This window comes from Salvia splendens, chromosome 20 (genome assembly GCF_004379255.2).
Source record: "Salvia splendens isolate huo1 chromosome 20, SspV2, whole genome shotgun sequence".
NCBI classification, from domain to species: domain Eukaryota; kingdom Viridiplantae; phylum Streptophyta; class Magnoliopsida; order Lamiales; family Lamiaceae; genus Salvia; species Salvia splendens.
Genome location: NC_056051.1, coordinates 26,350,808 through 26,364,693, shown reverse-complemented (window position 1 = coordinate 26,364,693; position 13,886 = coordinate 26,350,808). Strand labels below are relative to the sequence as shown.

At 38.7% G+C, this 13,886-nt stretch overlaps 1 protein-coding gene and 1 pseudogene across 1 annotated transcript; one reads left to right on the top strand and one right to left on the bottom strand.

Annotated features, from left to right (window-relative positions):
• The first annotated feature begins 5,249 nt into the window (after nt 1-5,249).
• LOC121780993 lies at nt 5,250-5,920 on the top strand. The gene is made up of 2 exons (XM_042178663.1): nt 5,250-5,389; nt 5,459-5,920. Exons 1-2 carry the CDS (start codon nt 5,294-5,296, stop codon nt 5,828-5,830), a joined length of 468 nt encoding a protein of 155 aa, XP_042034597.1. The 5' UTR covers nt 5,250-5,293; the 3' UTR covers nt 5,831-5,920.
• On the bottom strand, nt 5,830-7,811 carry LOC121780994 (annotated as a pseudogene).
• Nucleotides 7,812-13,886: the final 6,075 nt, after the last annotated feature.

The window sequence follows — 13,886 nt, the reverse complement described above, 5'->3', positions numbered from 1 at the left end:
GGGCACGGGTTACAAATGTCGTAGTACTAAGTAATCACAAATATAAACGAATGAATACTAAGAATTGTTTAGCACTTTAATATTATATGTATGTACATGTATATTTTTAAGATGATAATGACAAGGAGAGAGCAACTATATTTATATGAAAATTAGAGAGACATAAACGTAGTAAGAAAAGGAAATGTATTGAGGTTGAAACACATGTACGGCCGACAAAGAGGTTGGATCTATTGACTCTTGATCATGGACTGTTTTAGTTTCTTTCAAACTCACTACGCCAACACTAATGTAAAATGTCTGAATTCAATCGATGTGGATATTCCGATTTACTTTGTAGATTAAATGGAAATACATTTCCTACTTAGGCATAAGAACAACGTCCGTTTGATGCTAGAAAAATTATTTCAACGATATTTTGATGTTTAAAAATTGGGACGAAACGAACCCTAATGTGCGTGCGCACATTGAGCTCATGCATTTTGCAAACGAAGGCGGTGGGAGGAGACGGCAATCGGATTGAAACCGTGTAGGAGGGGAAAAAGGATCGGAAAGGAGGGTGCGCGGACCAGAGTGTTTCTCTTGAAAATATATTTTGTGGTATGCCCATAGCAATTTGGTTTTAATTAGTTATTGATTACAGTTTAATTAGTTATTGATTACAGTTGACAAACGACATTAATTACGTTGAAAACTCCTTTTGATTTAATTAGTAAATTTAATTTTGTTATGCATTTTTATATCTTGAATTCGACCTATAATGTTCATGTGAAATCAACGAAAAATAATTAGATTTATAACTTCATGACTATATATCTAAGTGTGTGTACATACATTTGGAATTTTCATTTAGGTAGTGAGAGATTACAGTATTAATGATTACTTAATGTTAGTTGGTTATATAGACTGTCCTAGTTTAGTCATACATAATGAGTCCGTAATTAGTTGTGAATTGTACAATGTGGTGATTAACATCTATTGTCCTTGGTCGATTAATACCAAAAATGAAATAATCTTCTAAGTTGTGAATAAAACATAAATTAATAACTTCATTTAAACTACTAAAACTTACTCCATAATTAAAATTTTAAAAATAAATAACAAAAAACACAAAATGAAAAACAATAAAAATACATAATTAATTAATAAAATAATTAGTTAAATTTAGTTTAAGAATGTTAAAAAACACATAACTAATTTAATTTCTGAAACAAATAAGAAAAATAAAAAATGTCATGAAGTGCATGCTTAGTCATCGCACGGCTAAACCTTAAGCACGCTGACACAGATGAGGTAATAATCTTAATATTTATCTACAGCAATAGTAGTAGTAATTATAATATATAAATTATAATTAATAAAATAACTGCATTAAGTCTTGAAATTGTTAATAGATTAAGTCCACCAAAGGATCCTTGTAGGTTATCTATCAATTAGAGATGATTAATAAACATAATATTCCCTTTAATTAATTTGTTAATGTCGTTTGCAGTTTATTTCTAGTATCTACCAAAGTTGCATTGTTGGATCGACTATTACTTATTATTATTGTTTGCTTATTCAAATTGGGCACAGCATTTTGGTACGAAAATGCTAGCACGTAAATAGATCTTTATATGTCGATTGCAAATGCATTTTTTTTTCATTTCATTCGAAAAATAGAAATTAAAAGGTCAATATAACCACCATAAATGTGTTTGGTGAGAAAGTCAGGAAAATAAACTGATACATGTGGAGTATAGAAGTCGAACGATCCCATCCTCGCTACGGCAACTCTACCCCAACTCTTCGCGAATGTGGTCCAATCTCGGGTGCCTCTCGACTTTTCCTTCCCCGCGCTTTCTATTCTGGTCGTCTTTGTTTGCATTAAAGATTATTAATAATAATTTCACAATTACCTCTGTGATAACTAGAATCACGATCTATTTGGGGGATGAGAATCTTCTTATCAACTAAATTGCACTTCATCATCTTTTCTGTTCGTATTTGTTGTTGTATACTGTGTTTAGCGATCAACATGCGTTTTTTCGCAAAATAGACACAATATACTTTACTTTTCCAACCTAACCTAATATATCATTAATAGAACTTTATTATCACCAAAAATATTTGAGCATGCCTATATCACTAAAAGCTCCACAAAAAGGTATTACAATGATCACAATAATTTGCACAACATGTCGAAAATGATAATCAAGGCAAAAAATTCATGACTTTTTTATGACAATTTAATATATGGAGTACAAAATTGAAACAAGAAAAGTGAAGAAAGTATGGGTTGGATTTAACTGGGTGACCAATTTAGTTATCATGTATTTAAATGATACCTTCCTTTCTTAGTCGTATAGTGTTGGGTCCATTGACTAAATTTCACGTGAAAGTGTGTACTTTTTTTATGTTGTCGACATATCATTTGTCTGCTCAATATTTGCAACATTTATTTTAATGCGTTACACATTTGTAATGTGACAGTCATATATATTGTCCTAGCTAATGTTGGTAGCAAAATTTATATGGTTTAATCATGCATTTTAATGCTTTTGTACAAATGGGATTATGGGAGAGGGCACTCTAGGCCCACTTTGCCTGTCACCAACTTAACATTTACATTTCTTCTATGTAGGTCACAATTTTTTTTCATTTGGGGAATGTAGAGAGAATTGTGATAAAATAACAATCATATTTTAAATAATACTAGTAATTAAGAATTTTAATTACTATTTTCTATATTCTATTCAAGATGACCCACCTCTTAAGTTACACGTGATTCTTATATTTGTTGAGTATTGTAAAATAGAGAGAAAAAAATACAGTTAAACACTTCCATAATAAAATCATGTTGAGTGTGTTGTTTTGTGTCTCTATTTGTGGTTCATTCTTCAAGAAAAGCTCAACACCAAGAAATAGATTGTTTCGATATTCCTGAAATTGAAGATTATCAATGTGTATTTTACAATAAGGAGTCATATAGTATGCAACACATCAATTTCAGCTGCAAGTTCTCTAGTAGACTTTGATACTATTATTGCGATTGTTGGAACATCTCTTCTTCGTGCTTCCTAAATTGGTTGGGAATTTCATTCCGCGAGTTTGATGAGTTGTAGATAACCATGCTATATGCCATCTCGTAGTCCATATGGTCGATAAAGCAGCGATGATTTTAACGTCTTCGTTCTTTCCTCTTGGGGAAACAACTTACCGATGACTTGAATGACCGACGATCCGAATGACATCTAGATCATGTTTGGTGTTTGAACCAATCAGCTTTCGCTTTCTATATTCGTTGTTTGTCGTTATTGTTGAGTTAAGTGTTGTGTTGATGCTTTTGTGTGGCTTTGACCATTTGTTAGCACAATATATATATATATAGTAGAAACAAACAATTAAATTGCATGGTTTGTAATAACGTACATTAAGTTTGTGGGTCATGCGCATTTGAGGTTCAAGGGTTATGAACTTCCCAATTCAAGCAAACAAGCTGTATATTCTAATTTTCGGAAATAGTTATTTAAAAATATATTAGAAAACTATATTAAAATGTGGATTAATTTGTATTTCTTACCTAAATGGTGGTATTTAGAGCATCAACACTTACACCAGTATGTTAGTCTATGCTCTAAATTACGCATCGGCCCGCTCTATCGAAGTTGCAGGTCGTTGAGCACGAGCTTTGTACAATCAAAGCATACCACGTGACATAATTTAATAATTCAAAAAAATTTATTTGAATTGAATTTTTTTTCTTCTTATTTTTCATTTATAAATACACATATTGTCAAATTTTTTAAGCTTTAATTAAGTAGTTTATGTTTGTACTCCCCCCGTCCCGGCCTAAGCAAGACATTTCTATTTTGGCACAAGAATTTAAGTAGAGATGTTTAGTGAATTAAAGTAAGAAAGAGAAATAGAGAAAAAAGTAAGAGAGATGATAAAGTAAGAAAGAGAAAGAGAGAATAAAGTAAGAGAGATAAAATGATAAAGTATGAAAGAGGAGTGAGTTGATTCTTGCAAAAAAAAGGAAACGTCTCACTCAGGTTGGGACATAACAAAAAGGAAAACGTTTCACTTAGACTGGGACAGAAGGAGAATTAATTATTAGTATCTTTTAAATATGCATTTTTTAGTTAATTTTTAGCATTTTTATTTATTCATATATTAATTTAATTCACAATTATAAATAAGAAATAATTAAAAGTAAGCTGCAAAAAATATGAAAAGTAAATAAATAATGCAACTAATATTGTAATCCGACGAAGAGATAAAAGGTGGGAAAAAAGTAGATTTGTAGTAATTCGATAAAGTAATGAGTCATTATTCAGTGAAATCTGATACTAGTAATTATCAAATAGGAGTAAGTGTGATTCTCAATTTTAGAAGTACAAATATTCATAAAAATGAAGAATAAAATTGTCTTAATCAATTTTACCGTACCAGGATTGACGTTTCTGATATATTTGTACTAGTAAACATGTGTCACACATAAAATATTTTTTACAGTTAAATAATGTAGTATATATTTTAAAATTCAAAAATGGAGTAGTTTTTTTTCACTTGTTAAAAGTGTGGTGAGCACAAAATTTCAGAATTTAAAATGACCCACAAACTAAACCAAGATCGTTTTGAAAATATAACTAAACGACTAATAAGATTTTACGAATCTTAAATTAAGTATTTGGTCATACTTAGATCCATCAATAACTGTAAACAAAATTGAATGTAATTTTTTATATTTCAAAACTATTCCTATTAAAGCACGTATTTAGTATTAAAGCACGTATTTTGAACAAAAATATAAATTGCACACATAATTTGTTGTATGTATATTCATTTTTATTAAAAAAAACTCTAAATTGTCAAATCATACATTATACCAAAAGTATCCATTGACAGACTATGAGTATTTTGTATGTTTCGTGCACAAAGACAGAGATCGAAACCCTGATTATTTGGTTAAAGATGGATGAAAATTACGTTATATTGTAAATATTTACAATTTTTAATAGATGGTGCAAAGGTTGAAAACTATAAGCTCAAAATGAAAAAGGAAAGAAGAAATTAGTAAAAAAGCATTTCAAAAAATATCGAATCGGACGATATCGGACTGGGCCCATTAAAACACTACAGCCCAGATTTCCACTCTTTACAAAGAGGATAGAAATATGAAATCAACGAATGAAATAATGCCACGTGGAATAAATTTTATTTGTAGCACCAGCTGCTCATTTTGAACCACTGAAATTGATAAATATGAAGATTCATTTGGTTGAGAGAAAAAAAAGGAAGGAAAAGATAAATGGTGATGATGAAGATGATGATGGCTTCCTCTGCCAAACTATATTCACCTCTTCTCATCAAATCCATGGCTTCCAAAACTGTAACCTCTAAAAAAGTAAATCTCTCCCCCTCTTGTTTGACATAATGTGTGTTGGATGTGTGGTCTAATCTAACAGTAATGCAGGGCACGGCGGCATCAAAGCCGAAGCTGCTGTCGCGGGTCGAGCAGCTGCGCCTCCTGAGCAAGGCAGAGAGGGCGGGACTGCTGTCGGCGGCCGAGAAGTCCGGGCTGTCGCTGTCGGCGATCGAGAGGCTCGGCCTCCTCTCGAAGGCAGAGGGGCTCGGGGTGCTCTCGGCCGCCACGGACCCCGGGACCGCGACCGGACTGCTCAACCTGAGCTTGTTCTTGCTGGCTTTGGGGCCGGCATTCGTGTTCCTTGTGCCGGAGGACTACCCTTGGGAAATCGGCCTTCAGGTGGCGGTTGCTCTTCTCTCTATAGTTGGTGGCTCTGCTGCTTTTGCTGCATCAAATCTTGTATCCACTTTGCAGAAATGAGAAATCTAGTTGAGATACAATTTCATGTGACAAAATTTTTCACATACATAATTAAGTTTGTTTTAAATAAAGAAATGGATAATCCAAGAATATCATTCTTCAATATCAGAATCGTCAGATGTGGTTTCTGTATCCGAATGCAACAGCAGAGGGTTTACTCTGTTTGTGTTCGCTTCCAGAGGCGGAAGCCCCTCATCATCATCGCTCGAACATTCTTCTACCGGATTCGATGGCCTCCTCTCTCCCACTTTCGTCGACAACCACAAAGTTCCCTCGTTTGATCCACATGCTTTTCTGGAACTTCGCGGGGAATATTGCGAGTAGATGTTGCCCTTTTGCATCCATTACCTTGGGAGATGGAGCTAATCAGTACAGTATAATAAATACTAACATTCAATCTGAGAAGTAAAGACAGGATTAGAGAGAATCTGTACCTCAATAAGATTAGAACCCCTCAAATCGACAACCTGCATTATGTTTTGCCCGTGTTGAAGTGCCATCATCTCTTCCTCGACTGCTCTCTTGAGATTCTTCCTCCCCCCTTTCATGTTCTGTGCTATGCTGCGCAAGATTTCAGTTTGTAAATCTCTATATGCAGATGGATCATTCAAAATATCCACAATCATCTACTTCATCTTAGAGCAAATTCATAGCAGTGATAAACAGAGAATAAACATTGAGATGCACAACCAAAAAGAAAACGACAGCCCAGCACCTAATGTTGCACCAATAGAATCAGCAAAAAATCAATAGTCAAGACAGATTTCTACCGCGCAGCTGAAAACATAATAAATCGTCGAATAGTGTTCAGCTCAATCAACAAAAGCTAAGATCAGAAGAGTCACCCTATGCTAGCGTGTCATGGAATAATTTAAACATAAAACGAATCTCTTTTATAAACAGCACAAGACTCAAATAAATTAGTACCAAGAAAGACAGATAAATAAAGCTATAAATGATATTGCTAGGAATATGTAGGTAAACCAAACTTTGCTACTAGGGAAGTCAGATCACAAGATACATGAACATTTCAATTCCCTTCTTCATCTACAAATGAGCCTAGGTTGGATGTGACAGCAGCATTACTTACTTGATAAAACAGCATAGCATCAACAAATATAAATCTCCTGATCAGAATTTGTCATTTTGATACTATCCACGAAAATTAGTCTCTTTCAATTTATAGATCCTAATTTGTACATTGAGGTGGCGTTCGGTTGCCATGACTAATATCATGAGACTATCCATCTAGGATTAAGTTGTGGGATTATTTTAGTTGGAGGGGGGAGGCTATGACTACTTATCATGAGACTATCTATCTAGGATTAAGTTGAAGGGTTTAATCTTATGAACCAAACATGATACATATTTAATCATGAGATTTAATCTTGCCAACCGAACACCCAATGAATGTACGAATTTTGTCGGAAGGAGTAATTGATGTTATCTCATACCAGTAGCTCCACTTTTTTTGACATTTTGGTTCGTCCACCAAAAATAGTCTATATACATTTATAGATACTAGTAATTTGTAACATATTCCCTTCAATATACTAATCTTTACAAGCAAAATCGTTTTCTAGAACTAGTAATTGTGAATAAGAACTCATAATTTGACTTGACTGCAGAAGATGCTAATCCTCAACATCAGTATAAAAGCTGCATTTTAAAACAAATTAGTTAGTCAATTCCATGTACAAATAAGAAATAACGCCAGAAATCAGATACAGTTAGCTCTAAAAATGACAAATCATAACAATCTACTGCATTTTTTTCACAAATCAGAACACATTCTCGAGAATTAGCTTTGTTTTGCACAACACAATAAGAAACGATCGGGAAAGTGAACGAATTTGAGAGTCCAAAACTAGAGCTCGTATTGGTGAAATTAAACTTACCTTTTTTCGACAGAGAAATTAGATTAAGCCGACGGAATGCTGAGCTGAGGATTGTGAAAGCGAGAAAAGAGGAGAAGAGAGGAGATTACGAGAGGAGAAGAGTATGAAACTCATTTTACAGAACGTTTTTATAGTACAGTAATGTTTTCCCTTGGGCCCAATAAACATTGTTTGGATGAATAACTGGGCCCAAAAACGATCGTTTTAACTTTTAAGCTTGAAATGAATAATTGGGCCCAACAAATTTTCCCTTACTTCCATCATTATAGGATTTTTGAAGTATAAGAGCATCCACAACGGATTTGTCGCACGGCACCCCGGATCGACGCGCCCTCCAAAACGCCAACCCACACCTTGTACACCCGAATCCGGTTCGTTGATCCCTGTTGTGGATGCCCGAATAGTATTTGGTGTGTTTAATTTGGAGTTTTCCAAAAAAATAAATAGAAAGTGCATGGTATTTTGATTGAACAATTTAAATGTTATGTAAATAGTAACAAATATACATAAATGTACATGATGTTAAGATTTTGGTGTTATTATTTCGAAGACTAATTGGTGTATAAAATTTAGTTAGAGAGGTGGAGATTAGTGGCGGGTCTATATGGGAACAAAGGTACAATATATGGATATCTTTTTAGTATTTATAATTAATGATTTATTTATTATAAATCAAATCACGGGTCTTCAAGTTTAATGTACAAGTTCATTATTGAATTTTCAAACTTTATACCTCATTCATTCACACTTTCACAACCTATCATCGATATCCATATCCATATCCATAGTCTATTTATTCACAAGAGTTATTAATTCAATAAAAGAAAAAGAAAGCCGACATCACACTCCCACACTGTTGTTGCTGACCGATTATGTAATTATTTATCGCACCCCAAATCAGAAATCCCGAATCAACGCATGCATTAATTCAGCCTGAATAATTATAAAAGCAAGATGGCAAAAGAGCAAATGATATATATGGTGATGTGAATGAGTCGATGAGACTGTTAATACTTCAAGTGGCAGTTATATAAAGATGATGACAGTCTTCTAAGCATGTTCATTGTCTCTCTTTAACACACACACACACACACTCACATATAGATATGATGATTTAGTCTTTGTAAAAATGAAGAAGATGATTTGATTAGTCGATTGATTTTAAATTAACCATATGTCTTAGAAAGACAGTGCGTTTTATATGATTTAGTAGTTTGACATAGTTTTTATTTATGAAATTATAAATATGATAAATGATGGATCCGCGAATTTTTGATGTTAGCAAATGCTGGTAGAGAATGAAAATACAGACACAAAGAATTTACGTGGTTCGATTTACTGAAGTAAATCTACGTCCACGGGAAAAAGGGAGGGCAAGATTGTATTGCTTGATCTGTTTTCTACAGCTTACAAATACAAACTTGCTATTTGCTATATGGTGTTTTTCTCTAGAGAGCTTAACCTTCTCATATCAGATCTAAGTTCCATTTATATCTTGGACTAAGATCGTGGCTTGCATCACCACCCTAAGTCGTGGATGTCGTGTAGGTCATGGCCTAAGATCGTGGATGTAGCGTAGGTCATGGCCTCCGATCGTGGCCTGAGTTGACACCACGTGGTAGTGGGTGTGTTGGACATCCTGTATGGGTCCACTAACTCCTTGTTCGGTCGAATACTGAGACCGAACTGCTTTGGTTGCCGATCTGAGAGTAGAGCTTGATGCCGACCTGAGAGCAGAGCTTGATAGGTTGGCTTTTACCGAGCTGTAGGCTGAGGCCGAACTCTTTGGTAATGCCGAACTCATACTCTTCCTTGGGCTTTGGGCTGATGGGCCGTCATTGCTGTTGGGCTTGTTTAGTACGCACCCCATCACTACCCCCCCCAAAAAGCGAAGTGAATCACTTCGGCGAAGCGAGTCACTTCGGCATTCTGGAATACGGGGGGAGGCTGAAGTCGGGGGACGTGCCCTGCGCGTGACTGCATTAAATGCGGCATTAAATGCGACAGTAAAATCCGGCCGTCGAATCCTGAAAAGGTGGGATATGAAACGGTGCGATGATTTGAAATCTTTTCCAAATCTGATAAATACCGCCTTTCTTCATCATTTGAACACCTTTGCTATTGGCTTCTTCTGCACTCTCTATCTTTTGCGTGAAAAATTTCCTTCCGCTTTCAAAAATTTCCTCAGGATTTCTTCAAACTTTCAAAGAGTAAGAACCATGTCTGCTTCTTCTTCGTCTGAGTCTGGTAGCGGTAGAAAAGGGGGTAAGGGGTCTTCTAGCCGGAAAGAATCCGGGGAGAAGACCGTAGAGTATTTTCACAGTATCTTGAGTAAGGATACTGTGATATCCCTTTACGAAAAATACTCTTTTCCTGGGGGGAAGGCGGTGGTTCCCGACGATGATCATAGGGCTAACGATCCGCCGGAGGGTTATGCCACCGTTTACGAAGCCTGCTTAGAATGCGGGCTTCGTTTCCCTCTTCCCCCACCTTTTGTAGAGTTTCTTGATTTTTTTCAACTCCCTTTAGGTCAGGTGACTCCGAACTCTTGGAGGCACTTATCGGCTTTTGCTGCCGAACTGCGTAGGCTAGATAAGGATCTGTCTCTGAGGGCAATCCTTAATTTTTTCCAGTTTAAAAGGAAGGGATCTTGGTTTTACTTGATCCCCTTACAGCCTTTTAGGGCCTTCTGCAGAACCAAGTGGCCGAAATGGCAAAACCGTTTCTTTTTTTATAATAGGACTTCGGCTCCGGGCTTTCCTTGGAGAAGGCCGAAGTCCGTGATTCCCCATCCTCGGTTAGAACCGTTGGCCGAGCTCGAGGGCGAGCTCAATAAGATTCCTATGATTAGGAAACAGTATTCGGAAACTGAGCTCGTCAAGGGCGACCTCGTGTTCAATATCTCGTCTTCGGACGAAGAGGCCGAGGGTGAGGATTTCTCTCTATCTTTATGCTCTACTGCTTTAACGAAGAAAACTAACCTTGTTTTCTTGCTTTTTGGCAGTGTTCATGCTGAATAAGGCTATCCGAAAGTCCTCCGAGCTTGAGGAGCCGGAGAAAGAGAAGGCTACCAGCTCGGCGCCTGATGCCGAGAAGAATCCGAAGAGGCAAAAGACCTCTTCGGGTCCAAAGAAGCCGGAGTCGACTTCGGCAAGTAGGAAGGGGAGGACCCAGAAGCCCCCGAGAGCGCCAGAGAAAGACGTGGTCTTGGCGCCTCCTTCGGAGCATATCTGTGAGCCATTTTTATGGCCCACGGACTTCGCCGAGGTGAATTGTCTTCTTGATTCTTTGGCCTGGCTTCTGTCCTGTATTTTTGGTGCCCTCTGTTGACTTTTTTCCTTATCCATTTTCAGAGGAACGATATGCTCTCCAAGCTCGTCGCCGTCGAACTCTCCAAAGCGTCCAATGACTATGCCGAGATGCAGAGGAAGTTGGCGGCTGCTTGTCATCGGGCCGAACAGGCTGAGGCTAAATTTGAGAAGGCCAGAGCTGCTAGGATTTCGGCCCAGGATGAAGCTCAGTTTGCCAAAAACCAGCTCGTCATCCAGCGAGAGCAGGCGAAGCGGAGCGATGCTGCTGCCGTGGTTGCCCAAGGGGAGGCTCTCCGTGTTTACACGGAGAAACTCTTTTTGAGCAGCCAGTTCTCGGCCTTTGTCGGTAGCCTGGTAAGGCTAATTGCCGATAAGGGCGAGCAGGGGGCCGATGTCGTGCTGCCTCTGTACAGCCGAGAGATAGCAGCTCGGCTTCAGAATCTGCCGCTCCTTGAGGAGCTCGCTTCATCCTCGGTCCTGCTTTCTGCAGACCGAGTCCGGAGTTGTCGAGCTGATCGGGACGAGAACCTGGAGGCTATCTTTGCCTCCGTGGGACCCGTTTCACCCGCTTCGACTTACAACGGAGAGGGTGAGGCCGAGCCGCTGGAGCGGGAGGCCGAAGTCGAGCGGGCCGGGCATCCGGAGAAGGAAGCCGATCAGGAGACGCAGCAGATCGGCTACGGTGGCGCCGAGCAGGCTGAGGAGAGCAAGGAGGCAGAGGCTGAAGCTGAAGCAGATAAGGAGAAGGAAGCTGAACCTCACCGAGAAGGTGGAGACGAAGCTAGCGAAGTATGATTTCGTCTCCCTTCTCTTAGTTTAGTTTCTTCCTTTATGTAAAATGGCCTTGAAGCCCTCCTTGTATAGAAAAATTTTTTTCTTATGAATGAAAAAATTCTTCTTTCTGCTCTTGTGTCTTCGTATAGCCTTTCGTACTCTCTTACTCCTGTTGTGGTTTACTACCTGCTCGGTAAGCTGAAATGCCGAACTGACGTAGCTGCTTTGTATTCTTAACTCTCAAGGAGCTGGAGGTACTTCACTGGAAGCGGCTGTACTCTTCGGCTTTAGACGAAGCTGAGAAAAGAGCTGTAGCCGATCAGACGAAGAATGACGAGCTTCTGGCTCGTTTGGTGAAGCTGGATGCCGATAATAAGGACTTAGAGTCCGATAAGAATGATCTGGAGGCCGAGCTGAACACGACCATTGCTGAGAGGACTGCGTACGAGGATTACATCCGTGTGCGCGGGGGAATGACCATTTCAGATGTTCAGAGTCGAGTTGACGAACTGTGGGAGGAATATAATGTACTCCGGAGGAACAATGCGCTGGAGAGCTCGGCTTGCCAACAAGTCGTGACATCATTGCGGCGTTGGGCCTCTCGGTACGACATAGTTCTTGCCCGGCGTCCCTCAATTGAGAGATTCCTCCGGCATTTCCCGCCAACAGATGCTAGTACTCCAGCTCAAACCTCTGATTCACTTGCTCAAAACCCTACTCCAAGTCAGCAACGAACTCAGGGACAACCGGAGACGTCAAGTCGAGGACGGACTGAAGTTCGCAGAGGAGCTGTGGTTATGAGTGAGCAAGATCGGCAAATGCTTCGTGAAGAGACTCTTCGCCGCCGAGGTGCTAGGGCTTCCCGGGCTCAGAGAAGAGGTGGCAGGTCGATTAGAGCATCTCGTCGACCTGCTTATTCTGCGGCTGCCTGGAATGCCCGAACTCAGCTTCACGAGGATTTTGTGAATAGATGGCTCAACTTTAGCAACCCTGGACAGTAGAATAGTCCTTTGTAATAGCGTAACGCCATCTCGTAGGGTAGCGGAGTTGTGTGCCGAACAAGATTTGAAAAATGAAATTTTGTTTTCGCTTCTAACACTGTATTTACAGCTTAGCGAAAAATTTCATCGTACTTGTCCTCGGTCTTATGAAGTAAACTTCTTTGACCGGACTTGTCTTTGGTCTGATGAAATAAACATCTTTGACCGGACTCGTCTTTGGTCTGATGAAATAAACATCTTTGACCGGACTCGTCTTTGGTCTGATGAAATAAACATCTTTGACTGGACTCGTCTTTGGTCTGATGAAATAAACATCTTTGACTGGACTCGTCTTTGGTCTGATGAAATAAACATCTTTGACCGGACTCGTCTTTGGTCTGATGAAATAAACATCTTTGACCGGACTCGTCTTTGGTCTGATAAAATAAACATCTTTGACCTGACTCGTCTTTGGTCTGATGAAATAAACATCTTTGACCGGACTCGTCTTTGGTCTGATGAAATAAACATCTTTGACCGGACTCGTCTTTGTGTTCTAATTTGGCGATTTTCGTCGCCGGGATCGAACTTTCCCTTGTCCTAATTCGGCGAGTTTTATCGCGTGGATCGGACTTTCCCAGTTAACCGAAGTGGTCTTATGCAGTAAACCTCTTTGACTAGACATGGTCGTCCTCGGTCTTATGAGGTAAACTGCTTTGACCGAACTTGGTCGTCCTAATTCGGCGAGTTTTATCGCGTGGATTGGACTTTCCCTTGTCCTAATTCAGGCAAGTTTTATCGCGAGAATCGGACTTTTGTTGCAGTTCGTTTCAGACGAAGTGCTTGATTCTTAAGCAGAATTGTGGTCTTGTATCCTCTTTAGAAGCTTTGACACACAATCGTGGGCTTGTTGCAGCTCGTTTCAGACGAACTGCTTGTTTAAGCTGAATTGTGGTCTTGTATCCTCTTTAGAAGCTTTGACGCACAATCGTTGGCTTGTATGTTCTAAAGAGGGGATCAGCCTTTGAAGAACGAGATACCTCAGTTTTATTTGTAAGAGACGACACTCACATAGACAGACACAACGCACGTA